At 41.8% G+C, this 14,194-nt stretch overlaps 3 protein-coding genes across 4 annotated transcripts; 2 read left to right on the top strand and 1 right to left on the bottom strand.

Annotated features, from left to right (window-relative positions):
• The first annotated feature begins 431 nt into the window (after nucleotides 1–431).
• On the top strand, nucleotides 432–4,340 carry dram1 (DNA-damage regulated autophagy modulator 1). Its single transcript, XM_047575222.1, has 7 exons — nucleotides 432–798; nucleotides 1,067–1,134; nucleotides 1,331–1,473; nucleotides 1,572–1,749; nucleotides 1,851–1,909; nucleotides 2,160–2,252; nucleotides 2,730–4,340. The coding sequence occupies exons 1-7, from the start codon at nucleotides 668–670 to the stop codon at nucleotides 2,772–2,774; spliced, it is 717 nt and encodes a 238-aa protein (XP_047431178.1). The 5' UTR covers nucleotides 432–667; the 3' UTR covers nucleotides 2,775–4,340.
• A 115-nt stretch (nucleotides 4,341–4,455) lies between these two features.
• washc3 (WASH complex subunit 3) lies at nucleotides 4,456–8,989 on the bottom strand. The gene is made up of 7 exons (XM_047575223.1): nucleotides 8,776–8,989; nucleotides 7,974–8,072; nucleotides 7,802–7,867; nucleotides 7,581–7,715; nucleotides 6,321–6,440; nucleotides 6,169–6,233; nucleotides 4,456–6,085 (listed from the first exon to the last, which is right to left on the bottom strand). Exons 1-7 carry the CDS (start codon nucleotides 8,824–8,826, stop codon nucleotides 5,992–5,994), a joined length of 630 nt encoding a protein of 209 aa, XP_047431179.1. The 5' UTR covers nucleotides 8,827–8,989; the 3' UTR covers nucleotides 4,456–5,991.
• Nucleotides 8,990–9,593: 604 nt separating this feature from the next.
• LOC124999737 (zinc finger protein 135-like) lies at nucleotides 9,594–14,150 on the top strand. Of its 2 annotated transcripts, XM_047574737.1 has the most exons (9): nucleotides 9,594–9,725; nucleotides 10,253–10,455; nucleotides 10,544–10,645; nucleotides 10,723–10,818; nucleotides 10,896–11,006; nucleotides 11,094–11,211; nucleotides 11,395–12,133; nucleotides 12,286–12,344; nucleotides 12,434–14,150. In XM_047574737.1, exons 1-9 carry the CDS (start codon nucleotides 9,620–9,622, stop codon nucleotides 13,915–13,917), a joined length of 3,018 nt encoding a protein of 1,005 aa, XP_047430693.1. In that variant the 5' UTR covers nucleotides 9,594–9,619; the 3' UTR covers nucleotides 13,918–14,150. The 2 variants fall into 2 exon arrangements, with proteins under 2 accessions (XP_047430693.1, XP_047430694.1); XM_047574738.1 differs by lacking the exons at nucleotides 9,594–9,725; nucleotides 10,253–10,455 and having other exon boundaries at nucleotides 10,594–10,645; nucleotides 10,728–10,818.
• Nucleotides 14,151–14,194: the final 44 nt, after the last annotated feature.

Consider the following 14,194-nt stretch of genomic DNA (forward strand, 5'->3'; position numbering starts at 1 on the left):
TGGCCGCTTGAACTGAGAACTTGAGAAATAGGTTTTCAGTTTCAGTCTCTTTTCGTTTGAATCACGTCTCCTCAACCAGAACACCATCAGCGTTCTTTCATTGTTGTGGTAAAAAAAATTAAAAAAAGAAAAAAATTAAATACATATAAATATGTATTTTATCCGCCTACTTTAATTCTAATGTTAAATACAATACAAACGAGGTGTGTTGGTTGATATTTGCAGAAAGGAACACATTGGTAAATGCAGAACTATTTAATACAGTACATAAAACTTTTGCACCTTAGAGCAGCTACTTATATTTATGCCATCAAATTACACTGAAAAACTTATGTTCCAACTAGTAATGAAATAAGGCAGGAAGCAGGAGGATGGTACCAGATGGGGTTTGTCTGCCTGGGGCCAGCCCACAGGGAGTCATTTTGGGGAAGAGGTTACTGTATACATGTGTATCGGCTTATAAGCAGGGGCCAAGTTTATTCCTGTTCACACACCACCATGTGACTGTCGGTTACAGACTATACAGTAGTAGTGGCAGCAGCAGCGGCGGCAGACAAACAACAGACCTGTTCCTGGACGCGCATTTCAGGCGGATTTCTTATTTTATGGGTGTGCTTTTACGCAAAGTTTTCTGGACGTGCCGCGTAAAATCGGAAATCGGCAAAAGATGTTGTGGTTCAAGCAAGGACTCTGCTTCTTACCAGCGTGCCTGGTCACTTGGTCCTCCTGCACTTTCATAGTTTCGTATCTCATCGCGCTCTTCAGAGAAGACGTCGATGTCATCTTTCCCTACATCAGGTACGTTTTCGAGCAGCTGCTTTTGAGAGTGTGACAGAAGACCGTCTAGTGTTTTCTAGCAACCATTTTAGTTTCGTTTTCCTCATTGTCTTGACTTGGCTGGTACCCACAGTCCAGCTGCGCGCATCTGGTGGAGCCTGTACTCTGTTTTTTGCCACTTTTAAACATTGATTTCGAAGTTGGACATTTTAACGCACAAACCCACATTTAGTTTTTCAAGTAACGGGAAGTTCTGACTGACTACCTAAAACCTGTCTTCTCCATCCAGTGACACAGGCGCAAACCCTCCAGAGAGCTGCATTTTTGGCCTGATGACCTTTATTTCGGCATGTTTAGGTAATTTAAATTTCACTTCAAGCCTCTACAGCTCTGTGAAATGACGCTTTGGGTTTTCCTGAGGGAGGAACCAGGCTTTCCAGCAACTTTGCTCACATTTCCTCTTTTTTTTAAAAAAAAAAAAAGGAGAATGAAAGGAGAAAGCATGGGGTTTTGTGTGAAAAATACACGAGTCATGAGTTTACTGTTTTTACAGGAACCTCCACCATGTACGTCAGATACAAGTATGTGGAGAAGCTGGGTCAGGATTTATTGGTGGTGAACCCAAAGCTCAACAAAGCTGCTCTGTGGCTGGGGATGTTGGCCTGTTTGGGAATGTGTATCGTCGCTACTTTCCAGGTAAATCTGCACATATTTAAATCGGAATCACATCAAAATGAATTCATGTAACGTTTAATAACATTTTTTCTTCTTCTTCTTCTACCTTTCAATTGCAGGAGACGATTATACCAATAGTTCACGATATCGGAGCGTTTCTGTTTTTTCTCACTGGTGTCTTATACCTAATCCTCCAGTGTGTTATATCCAAAAAAGCCTACCCATACGGCTCCACATTGGGCGTGTGTCGAGCACGTGTGTTCATCGCCGTCCTCGCTTCTTTGGCATTTTTCCCCAGTATCCTTTCTGATTGATTTACTCTGTAATTATAATTATGATAATTATTACCGTTCATGGATAGTTCTCAATTGTTGAGTGTTCCTTATCTGACTCCTCAGCCATCATTTGTGCAGGTTTTGTGAAACAAACCGAACTGCACCGGCACCCAGACGACAAGGTAGGCTGAGATGTACATTAATCTGATTATCTGACACTTTACGTCACATTTTCTGCCAAAATAAAAGTCGAACCAACTAATATGAGACAGTTACAACCAAGAGAGATTAGCAAGCAAAAAAGAGATGATGAAATACTGCTCAACCGAGACATATAAGAGGCTATTAACCACAAAAAGGTTGCACATTTCTATACCAAACTATTAACTATTAACAGAGTGTTTGACGGCGGCTTCTGTTTCATTCTTGCAGGATTATCCCTTCCATGTGGCCAGCGCCGTGTGCGAGTGGATCGTCGCTTTCAGCTTCGTCTGCTTCTTCCTCACGTACATTGACGATTTCAAAGTGAGTACTGTCATGAAAATGCAACAGCTACAAGTGCATCTTCGACTGAAACCATTCTGATCAGATTCCAGCTTAACTGGATGTACGGTATCGCTTGTTTTCTGTGACAAAGAGGACACAATCAAACCGTTACGTTTTGGTAATTGTTTGTTTTCAGTGCAAACATTTCCATTTCTGGTAACTGCTGATCAGTCGTCTGCAGCAGCTGGACAGCAGCAGCAGCAGCAGCCCATTCTTCAGCGCAGAACAATTAGATTTAGTAGAACACCTACGTTTTTATGTTTTCATTCACTCATCAAACTGATGTTTACCCCATATGAGGCAAACATGCTGTATTTACTTGACAGATCGTTGAAGATCTGCCCCACCCCCTCTCAGCCTGATCAAAAGTTCCTTCTATTTGGGGCCAAACTGTTCGACTCGTCACTGTAGCGTCCATGTCTTCATTTTTCCTTCTCTCCTTTTTATTTCCCACAGCTGTTTACCTTACGAGTGACCACAGAATACGAGGAGGAATCTTGAACCTTACCGCTTGCAAAACTGCGATCAATACCTGCGTTTAATGTGACTTAGCAAAGCTTTGATACACATAAATCTATTTTTGTATACACTGTTCTTATACCCGCCAAGCTTTTACAACACCCGACTGAAATTTACCTTTTTCGTTATTTATATGTTTTTTGAATAACTGAACTGTCTGTGTCTGTGTACGCGAGCACCTGTCGTTCGTTTCAGGAGGTTACTTATTATTGCCCAGCGTTCAGTCAGACTTTGCACTTTGCTCGGCCGTCGCCTCACCAGCATGACACGTCAGGTTTGGCCTTGTGACTACTAATATGAGAAGTTGATCACACAGTGTGCACATGATGACAGGGCAATTGGTTAACACCACTCTGATCTAGACAGATGTCTTAACTCAGTTGTAGTACAGCAGGTGCTAATGTTTATATGTTTATATTTATTTTATTTTATTTTTTAAAAATAAAAAAGGGGTTCTGGTCATGGAAGTATTTACTCATCATGTGTTCAGCTGACATGTGCAGCTACAGATGTCAATTTCCTAACTCCGTCTCCGTCCTGTAGATGGCTAATGCAATTAGGGTTAGACTAGTCAGTTGGAGGAATTAACTCGGTACAACTGGCAGAGCTAAATGTAGTGATAAAATAAAAATGAATTGATGCTAATTAAGGATTTTTTTTTTTTTTCAGGCAGATAATTTGACCTGAGCTTTTATTTGCTAGGCATTTTTATTTCCTCAAAGATATTTGGGATCAGTAAGACCCAAGAAATAATATACTAAGCATCACCTTTCAGCAAGAAGTAGTAGTTTTTGTCCCAATTAAGTCCCAACGTCCTCAAACGAGTACTTGCTTATTAGCAAGGTCGTAGCTTGTTGCTATTGATAAAATTTGTTAAATTTGCACGTCATATCAAACTAGAAGCGTTAATAAGCACAAATTATTGAGTTTTAATCGTATGATTTGATGGGGTTTTGTTGTAAAGATCTCTCTTTTTTTTTTTAATGTATTCATTCAACGTCTGACCTCAACCCTGCTGTTGGGGACCATTGCTTCAGAGCATGCTGCCAGTATTTTAGCGCTTCATTTGGTGTGACTGAAATAAAAAAACACAGGAGGCTCTAGAACAACTGAGTGCGTAATGATCCGGACCTCAATGTTTTTCATACCAAAGACCCCCTGTTGAAGACCTATGATCTAGTCTTCAGAGGTTTAGGATTAAAACTGACAAGAACCTCAAAATAAACAAGGGAACATAAAGAAATGTTATGAGGCTGCTTAAGAGGCTAATCACTCGTGAATAATTGTTGGTTTTAACATTGCAGATATTACGCTTTGAAGTATTGGTGGGGTAAATACTGGATGAATGATCTTTGCTCAGAAAGAACCCCAATGCTGGAATACAGATTATTCACCTTTTCACTACAGATACTGTATTTACAAGGGAAAAATTGTTTTTTTCACTGAACTAGTTTTGTATTTTTGCTTGTGACATCATGTACTGTAAAGATTATAAAGCGCTGCACTGCTGAGAATAAATATGCACTTTTATAAATACTAAAAAAAAAAGAAATGTGTGTGTTTATAATCTAGGTATGAGTAATACACCGTGACACGTATTCACCCAAATACACACAGAGTTCATTGATGGAACTTAACAGAGGACGGAATAAAATAATAAAGATTAGATTGAGAATGAATGACTTTATTCTTCTGGAGTCTGTGTGCGTGCTGATTGAGAGCTAGTCTTCACTTTCAGACATGTACCCACAAGTTTGTCCGTCACCATCGAGACAAAAACAACTCCAGTTTACATGTTTTCCATCTACGTAACCGCAGATATGATGAAATAAAGAGACACTTCAATGAAAAAATGTTACAAATATAATCCAGTTCACCTTTTGTCTCTTAGTAATTACATATGATACACATATTTAATTTTTTAAATGGTTAATACATTTGAAAAATCTAAAACAGGTCATAGTTTTAAGCCTGGAAATAAAAAGCAATGAAAGACACATTAAATTAAATGCATGTTATAATACAATCACATTCTGAAGCCACAGCATCTAGTAATGACAGATAAGTTTTATTTCTGTCAGGATTTTTGTTAAGATGTTCAGACATACATTTCAAGTGTTCTGGGAAAGATTCATAAATCAGATTACGCTATTATAGAGGGTATGCGCTGACGTCACTTCCGCCTCCGGCCACGCCCCCTTGGGTAGTAAAAACACAGTGAAATGTATCGGTAAATACATCGAGACTGGGAAAAATGTGGATTTTCAGATAAAATTAAGGACAACTGAACTCGACAATTATCCATACGAACTAGTATGGATTTGGTTAAGTGGACTGGCCTCCGTTTCGGTTAGTTTTAGTTAATTTCAGCTATGATAAATGTAGCTAAAGAAAAGATGCTAACGCTAAGAGCTTTACTGAGAAGTAACGTTAGCCATAAAATACTGTAGCGTCCGACCAGATGTTAAAAAGATGAAGAGGAGTGATCGCAAATACCCCGTTTTTAAATATGAACCCCAACACCAGGTTTCTGTGTCTGGATTCCAGTTGTTTCTTCTTAATACATCAATCGATTTTCTTCGGCAGTCAAGACATATCTATAAAAATACATCTCTGGCTCCGTTTCAAATCTGTTGGTTCAGTCAATCGCAGAATAGCTCTATGCCTTTTATTTATTTATTTTTATTTCACAATTTAGACGCTATGGTTCAAACTAATCAACTGTCACTTTTTGCCATTCAATGGCCGTAACCATGGAGACGTCCGCTTGCTGTGACGTCACGTGCATACCCCACCAGCTAAACATTCAGAGCATATTTTATCCATTTTATTTCTTCTATAACAAGAACAGACAGAGGGTATCCATTAAAGGCATTAGACTGTAATAGTAGTGTCACATAAGACCTCTTAACTACAATATGACATGATTTGGTTTTGTAGAACCTGCTACTGTCGCCTTCTGAGGACTTTAAAGAGGAGACATTATCCGCTCTTTTTTGAAAACAATACTCATTCATTAAAAATGTTAACGACGTATCAAAATCCAGGTCACTCACTGATCAGTAACAACCGTTTTACAATTCACTAGTGCTCCTTCACAGGCACCCTGCGAAGCAAACCACATGTCTCAAAAAGCTCAGGTTGGTAGCTTTGCGGTGAGGAGGAAAAACAAAAACAAACAAACAAACAAAAAAAGGTGTCAATCACTGAAAGACGATTCACTGTCAGAGCTGTTGGCAGCAACATCTTCCGTGGCCCTTGTTCCTTGATCAGGCACAGAGGCATCGGGTGTGCTGGAATGACATATGTTATTGGTCTCTTAAATAAATACAAATATAGTTAGTACATAAACATGTGAAAACAATTTCACTCTTACTCAAGCAAGTTCGGATCCAAGCCGTCCATGATCATTTTATTCTTAATGGCCATGACTGGAACGCCCTGAGACAAGTGAAATATAATATCAGGACGCAGAACTACACTCAGATGATAACCATGTCACTGTGAGCATCTGAAAGGCTTTCTCACCACTTGAACCATTTTTAGGTATCGGGCATAACGCGGGTCCTTGGCCACCGTCATGACATTCTCTGCAGGTGCTTCTGCTTTTGGCGTCGGTTCAGCTTCTGGTGCACTACTCTGAGCGGGCTGCAACAAGACGCATGCAAATAAAGAAGGAAGCGAGAAAAAAACAAACAGTCTCCTTAAATCTGCTCACTACATGACAACCAGTTATTTATTTATGTTTGTTTGTTTAATTATTTAACAGGGACAGTGCACAGTTCTCAGTCATACCAGAGTTAGCTACTAGCTAATTTTCATCAGGAACAGAAAACATATAGTGTTAAGACAGAGATCTAAAACTATAGTATAAAAGAAACAAGCACACCTAAACACAAATATAAAAACATCGCTACAAAACAACATCTTCAGACGAGGACAGCAAATCTTCAAACATTAATTAATCGGTGGACAGTGGATTTGCATGGCATTACGACACATTACATTGTGGTAATGCATTACGACGGCATTACCACATGCTAATTGGTTTCTACAGAAAGATTCAACCGTTGTGGATGATTTAATGAAATTCAGCGAGTTGTAACGATGACATGCTAAAAAAAAAAGAAACCCCGATGATTTTGGAGTGATACCGCTTTAAACTGAATCAACAGCAACAGCTGGTCTGGCTCATGTTATTGCTCAATAACGCGAGTACTAAAACCTTAATAGTAGACGGCTTGCCAAGCTGAGTGGGCTTTAAATAGACCAGATATAAAGTGTTCTTAAGGGGGCCTCTGAGGTGAATCGCAATGTCTGCCTGACTAAAAAATGTATTTAAATATAGATTACTTATGGTGCTGCCACTGAGTCGAGGAGTCAAGACAACAATGTTGTATTTCATTTCCTTCACAACAATAAAACGTTGCTGTTTCTGAACTGTTATTTTAAAATGATATCATGCATTAAATATGAAGTGTGGCAGCTGCATCGCCTGCCCATAGTCAGAGCCTTTATACCCTAAGTTACTTAATTACTTTAAATTTAACTCAGAGTGTGGGAAAGTATTCCCACTGTGTGCAATAACTTCCACAAACATCCTCCCTCATCTCTTCAAGCAACCCTCCTCTCTCTTCCAGATGCCTTTTAGGACTTTACTCATCCTTTAATATGTTTTTTTTTTTTAGATGATTTTTGAGGACACAGGAGAGAGGGGATGAGGGTGCACAAAACAGACAAACGGAACCAGAACCATACGTTTGCTTGTGTACAAGTGCGTGTATCTACCTCTGGATGTGTCCCTGCTGCTGGACCCCCTGTTTGGCTCTGACTGGTGGAGCTAACGGGCCCATTGGTCTGTGTAGTCGCCTGCTGACTGAGTCCATCTACCGTGACGTCCTCCAGGCCAGGAATGGAAGACAACTGCTCAAAACACGACATTGCTCAATGAATAATAGCAAAAAGAGCATATCTGCGGACCAAACGAATGGAGAAACTTCAGAACTCACCTTAGCCTCCAAAATGCACAGGGTGGTTTCAATCTGTTGTATGCGGAGAGATATGGTTGCAAGTTTCTGTAGGGAGAAGTAAAATAGTTCAAGATTATTTTAAGTGTCGGAGACATTGTTTGTGTGACTGAACCAAAGAGCTGAGCACGGAGGTTAAAGAAGATGCACTAACCTCTTCACAAACCGTGGAAAACCGGTTGAGGAACCGAACAGTGTGCGCCACAAACTGATTGAGATAGGCAATGATTCTTCTCTGTTGTATAGCAGGAACCTAAAGAAAACACAGATGAAAGGATTTAAGTTGCGATAACAAGCGGAGGGGGAGAAGTTACAGTGTAATGAACTGAGGAAATGAAGCAACTCCCACAATCCCAGTAAAGTAACTACTCCCCCACCGGGCTGCTATATCTAATTAGATTCAAGACAAGGCTTAAATTTAATTTAGACATAGCTGACATCGTGACATTACTATGTATTCATCATTACATATTTAATTAGCTACAGTTAGGAAAAACATATACTGGTCATGGCAGCATTTTTAATTTAGGATGTTTATAGGTTATTAATAAATTATTTTAAAGTAAAATAATAATAATAATCCTGTTTACAGTGTACTTCGTGTTGACAGGGGAAGCAATTCATTAGATACAGTCAATGGAGAAAACCACACATGGAGACTTGCTGCTAGTTATTAAAAAGAGAAGAAGCAACAATCTTTTGTTTCTTCTTCTTCATCTAAAAGTAAAATATGTGACCCCGGAGCATCAGCTACAGGAAGACGACGACACACATTGTGTGCACAACAGAAACACCAACTTAGCACAATTCCTGTTCAAACAGCTCTCACAATTTCTAATCTTACTTTGCAAACAACATGACAGTTGTTCTAAAAGCACCATTTTGTCTGTTTCTTCTTATTTCCTCATGTAGTTAGCTAGCAACCGCCAATGTTAGCTCACTAGTTAAACACCAACCTTGGTGAGATCAACTCCAGAGCCCACAATTGGCAGCCCGTCCTCGTCCATGTTTTAACTCGAGGGTTTTCTTGTAGATTTCAGTTTAGCACAGGGTTTTAACTGCACAAATTTCCCACCGCAAACAGGCAGAAAAGCGGCACTTTAAAATATTTGCTGTGCAACGTTTTCATGTGACTTCTGGCTGCGTGATCGCGTCATGACGTCACGACGTCGCCACCAGCGGGGTTTTATTTTGAAGTCTCGCTTTCTTTCACGTGGAGGATGATAACATCCGGTGACACGAATCGTGGCTGAACTTCACTGTACTTTCAGATTTTTATAGTTTTATAGTTTTATTGAGATACATGACGTTTATTTCATTTTTATAAAGGTTAATGTAACAGGCACACGAACAACAGAGTACACAGAGTATTAATAACGTTTCTCTTTCTTTTTCAACAGTAAAACATTTATTACAAAGTTTATTATTATTATTATTATTATCATTATCATTATTATTATTATTATTATTATTATTATTATTATTATTATTATTATTATTAATGGTTTTGGTCGCTTTGCTGTGATTTTTTAAATGAGTTTTGGGCTGTAATGAGAAGTTTCTTTAAAGCATTATATGATTTTCTAACATGCGATTTTTCCTATGGACTGCATTTTTATTCATTTATTTATTTATTTACCACAGCAGGATTTATTGGGACATATCTCGTTGTAGATATGTAGAAATTTGACAATTTGCAGTGTAACAAATTAAAATGTGTCACGTCTTTGAGACCATTGTTTGGAAAAGCGGAAGAGCGGAAGTAGAATTGAGGAAACGGCGCTTGCGTTCTAACAACGCATGTTAGCCACCAAAACAAAAAAACATCATTTTACATTCATTATACAACGCCACAAGAGTCGTTTTGGACCAATGGAGGTTCTTGGATCAGCCGAGAAAATAACTGGTACGTATACAGATAATATGCCACCTCTGGGACTTAAAATATGCTATGTTTATGATAGTTACTCAGTTAGCGGGGCCCGTCTAATTAAAGGAGTCATAGCATCCTTCAGCTGTCAGACTTGCTGATGCATTAGAAATAAAGGTGTTTTATTATTGAATTTGCATTTTTTCAGGTATAACATTTAATTGTTCTGGGATCTAGAGCACATCCTCAGATGTTTGACAAGTTTGCAATTTAAAACTGCCATTATATTATATTTTTTCCCAGCAATTATTCTAGTCCATAACTATGAACAGTATTTATTACTGGCACTGTCAATCTAGTACATAAAATATTACTTAATATTTTATTATTTTATATTAATCAGCAATTAAAATGCTTCTTTGCTTGTGCAAATCGTTACCCGTGGTGCTGATTTAAAGGTTTAAAATAAATGGGTGTTGTTGACTTTATCTGCAGGTCCTGCAGTAAAAAGCATATTGCTGCCCTCCAGAGATAAATTGTCACATTACACCTGTGTGTTTCAGATCCAAGCCTTCCCCTGTCATCCCTTCGCCTCTTGGTGCCCCCTTTGCAGCTTTTGTCGGCTGCTATGTGGCAGCTGGCGAAGCAGAAGGATGTGATGAACTACGAGAAGCTGCAGGAGTTTGTGTGCATGGTGACGGAGGCGGTACCCGGCCTGATCAACCACAGGCAGAGAGCTCAGCTCATTCTGGGACTCAGAGGCAGGGTGAGCGCCACGTGTTTGTGTCACTACAAACGTAGTGCTCATTTAGCTTTCTGAATTTTGCACTGAACCTAGTTTGCCGATATTTCAGCTGATCCTGGAGCTGTGCAAAGGCTCCGCACGAGGCTCTGTTGACTGCCAAGTGATTCAGGGCTATTTGGATAGACTCCCAATAACATCTGCAAACACAGACGTAAGTATAGTAAAAAATAAATAAAATCAATTAATGATGTGATTCTGTTTTAATGATATAAATTCAATTGGTGGCAGTACAGGGATGCAGACGTGAAAACAACAGAGTCTACTTTCATTGCACTTGTTCAGAGCCTGCTGAAAGACCCAATTGAACGGGCATATTTCTTTCAGGTAAGAAACCCTTTAATAATTAATTATGTTGCTTTTAAAAAAAACGTAAACTAAAACAAACTAATAATCTCTTACAGGAGGTTTTTCCGGTGGAATATGGACCACAGTATGACGCAGCACTTCACGTGTTAATGTGGGAGTTGGTCTCAAAGCTGGAAAAGCTGCTTCCAGTACCAGATCTTAAACAGGTACATCGCCTCATCCAGATGTTTCAGATGATTTTACCCGTCTGCCTACCTGTGAGTATATTATAAACAGCTGTACCATGATTACAGACCTCAGCCTGGCTCGGATCAGCCCTTTCGGTTTTGGGCGAGTGCGTTCAGTCGTCGGCTGAAGAGCTGAAGCTAATCTTCGAGCACTACAGAAGTTTGGGACTGCTGAAGACGGCGTGTAAGAAGAACACGGCTCATTCTCACAGTCAACATTTTACATTTTAAGCAATTATTTGGTTGATTAAAAAAAATATATAGATATTAAGAATATTGGCCTCAGACTAACTTGCAAGTTTCCTGGGGTGTGGAGCTACTTTTGTTCACATTCTGTGTTATTAATGTGCTTTTCTTTTTCTTATAGATGGCCCGTCTTCCACCATTGGTAGCTGCATCATGTCTGCTTTATCAATCCCCCCTTCACAAAAGACAAGTGTGTCCGTTGGACTGGAATCCATCCATAATTACGCTAACGTGCTAAACCCCATCACGTTCGTCGGAGCGGACCAGTACAGCATCGTGACCGTCTACACTGAGGTGGAGGCGTCTGAAGTGGAGCAGGAAATCGTGGTGTCTCCCGAAGTTCAAGTTCACACAGATTTCTACGAGGAGGAGATAGTGGCCGTGAGCGCGGATAACACCAACGGCGAGGAGGCTGCCAACTTCAGAGCTGAGGAGACGAGCGAAGCGGCGGACGTCGCCAAAGCTTTAGAGACTTTGACGAAAACGTTCGCGTTAAGGAAGGAGACCCTGGGTCAAGATTTGCTCGCGGCGAAGGGTAATGATTCATCCCTTAATGATGAACTTGGGTTAACGCATGAAACCTGTGACCGAACTGAAGCGATAAGAGAGAACGTTGCAGATGAGGCAGTGGATGATTTACAACCTGGAGATGCAGAGAGCAACACGGACTCCTGTACAACCCTTTATGAACCCTTTTCTGTCCGAGAAACGACAAACGTCTCCGGTGAAGTTTCTGAAACGCAACAGTCTGACTCGTCAGTGCGCAAATCCTCACGTCTACAAAGGAAGACTTCATTGAGTTTGAAGGAGACGTGTAAACTCAAGAGGACGGCAGAAGAAGCTAGTGAGGAAACAAAAACGTATGTTTTTTTTGCAGAATTACATAATAACCGAGAGAAAATACAAAGATTGATCACCGTAACTGTCATTTCATTCATTCGTGGTTTTGATACTTTAATAATTCTGAGTGATTGCCATTTAAAGATGCTGAACGGTGATGTTTTTATTTCAGGACCAGTGCGGAGGTATTGGTTGCCCCATCTGTGATAGCCATCAAAGGAACAGACAAAGGTGACATGACACGAAGAAGAGAATCAGGTTGAACCTTCTAAGTAGAATTTCACAGATTTCACCCACTCTTTCTTTTGTTTTATGTGCAGGCGAGTCGGATGAGATGACATCCATCATCTTCACCTGCTCCCAGTGTCCCTTTCACAGCTCGGACAGAAACAGCCCTCCCCACTTCCACATGCAGAGCGTCCGCACAGAAGTTTACAGGAATCTCTCCGGGACCAAATTTACGCCGTCTCCTTCGAGCACCGACGAAATATTCACGTCCATTAAGCTTTTCCCCAAAGGAAACGCCGAGCAGAGCAAAGCGGAGGAGCCCGAAAGCGAAGAAAACGTTTCGCATTCGCGCGGCAAACGGAAAGCCCTCACGTGCGAAACGTGCGGCAAGACGTTCACCAGGACGTCGGACGTCAGGAGGCATCAGCTCACCCACACCGGAGAGAGACCGTTTCACTGCTCGCAGTGCGATCGGACTTTCCAGCACTCGTGGGATCTGGCGAAGCACGAGAGCAAGCACCACGGCGTGGCCATTTCCTTCTCCTGCCAGCAGTGCGGGAACTCCTTCGCCAACCTCCGGGCGCTCACCGTCCACCACAAGAAGTCTCACTCGCAGGAGAGCCGGCTCCCCCAGATCTGCTCCATCTGCAGCCAGAGCTTCCCTACCTCCTCCGAACTGCTCGAGCACAGGAAGTCCCACGTCACCACCAAACGCTACATCTGCCAGCAGTGCGGCGAGGGCTTCGACTCGCTGCTCGCGCGCTCCCAGCACCGGCAGATGCATCAAGTGAAGCGCCAGTTCAAGTGCCCGCACTGCGACAAGTCGTACACCCGGAGGTCCGACGTGAAGAGGCACCTCTCCACTCACACGGGGGAGCGGCCTTACCAGTGCAGCCAGTGCAGCAAGCGCTTTTCGCTCCGCTTCATGCTCATCAAGCACCTTCGCGTCCACACGGGCGAGCGGCCGTTCCAGTGCTCCCACTGCCCCAAGAGGTTCACCCTCGTCTCCGTGCTGGCCAGGCACGAGAGGATGCACACGGGGGAGAAACCGTTCCTCTGCTCCCAGTGCGGGAAAGGGTTTTTATCGCAGGGGGAGCTCTCGAAACACAACCGGTCGCACGTGGACGACAGGCCCTACGCCTGCCCTCAGTGCGACAAGCGTTTCAAGAGCAAGAAAACGCAGCAGGAGCACATCGCCTCCCACTCGGGCGCCCGCCCGTACCCGTGCGCCTACTGCGGGAAGGGCTTCACCAAACCATACGCGCTGACCAGGCACAACCTCATCCACACGGGGGAGAGGCCGTTCCCCTGCGGACACTGCGAGAAGACCTTCCTCACGCTCAGCGAGGCCCAGCTGCATCGGAGAATCCACACGGGGGAGAGGCCGTATCCCTGCGACGCATGCGAGCTGAAGTTCAAGAGCTCGTCGGAGCTGGCGCGGCACAAGCGCAGCCACTCGGGGCTGAGGCGCGCAAAGCCGCGCTGCGAGCGGTGCACGAAGACGTTCGCGTCCAAGGCCAAACTGAAGAAACACATGGAAATACACGAAGGAAAGACTGTGGATTCAAATGACTGAAGTAGAGACGTCAAAATAATGCATTTTGTTTCATTTTTTTTTAGGTTATTAAATTTAAATTCTGACTCGAAGAGAAAATATTTATACAGATGCAGAGCAATTATGCTGAAAAATTGACGTAGTTTTGACAAATCTACGTCTTTATTGAGCTTTAGTCTTTTCACAATTATGTTCAAAATAGATTTAAATGGAAATCACATGTAAACGGTTCATTAAATAGATGATTCACTCTACATACTGTCTGTGTCCTTCTCTTTGTTGAAAAAAAACTCCCTGG

This window comes from Mugil cephalus, chromosome 22, assembly GCF_022458985.1.
Source record: "Mugil cephalus isolate CIBA_MC_2020 chromosome 22, CIBA_Mcephalus_1.1, whole genome shotgun sequence".
Lineage (NCBI taxonomy): Eukaryota > Metazoa > Chordata > Actinopteri > Mugiliformes > Mugilidae > Mugil > Mugil cephalus.

What these genes read in the sequence shown, in the direction of transcription:
- LOC124999737 (XM_047574737.1), top strand. Translation starts at nt 9,620, where the DNA reads ATGTTAGCCACCAAAACAAAAAAACATCATTTTACATTCATTATACAA. An exon ending in AACGGGCATATTTCTTTCAG is followed by an intron (nt 10,819 to 10,895) that starts GTAAGAAACCCT and finishes AATCTCTTACAG; the next exon opens with GAGGTTTTTCCGGTGGAATA. An exon ending in CATCAAAGGAACAGACAAAG is followed by an intron (nt 12,345 to 12,433) that starts GTGACATGACAC and finishes TTTTATGTGCAG; the next exon opens with GCGAGTCGGATGAGATGACA.
- dram1 (XM_047575222.1), top strand. Translation starts at nt 668, where the DNA reads ATGTTGTGGTTCAAGCAAGGACTCTGCTTCTTACCAGCGTGCCTGGTC. An exon ending in GTCATCTTTCCCTACATCAG is followed by an intron (nt 799 to 1,066) that starts GTACGTTTTCGA and finishes TTCTCCATCCAG; the next exon opens with TGACACAGGCGCAAACCCTC. An exon ending in TTCTTTGGCATTTTTCCCCA is followed by an intron (nt 1,750 to 1,850) that starts GTATCCTTTCTG and finishes CTGACTCCTCAG; the next exon opens with CCATCATTTGTGCAGGTTTT.
- washc3 (XM_047575223.1), bottom strand. Translation starts at nt 8,826, where the DNA reads ATGGACGAGGACGGGCTGCCAATTGTGGGCTCTGGAGTTGATCTCACC. An exon ending in TGTGCATTTTGGAGGCTAAG is followed by an intron (nt 7,716 to 7,801) that starts GTGAGTTCTGAA and finishes TGTTTTGAGCAG; the next exon opens with TTGTCTTCCATTCCTGGCCT. An exon ending in ACCTAAAAATGGTTCAAGTG is followed by an intron (nt 6,234 to 6,320) that starts GTGAGAAAGCCT and finishes CACTTGTCTCAG; the next exon opens with GGCGTTCCAGTCATGGCCAT.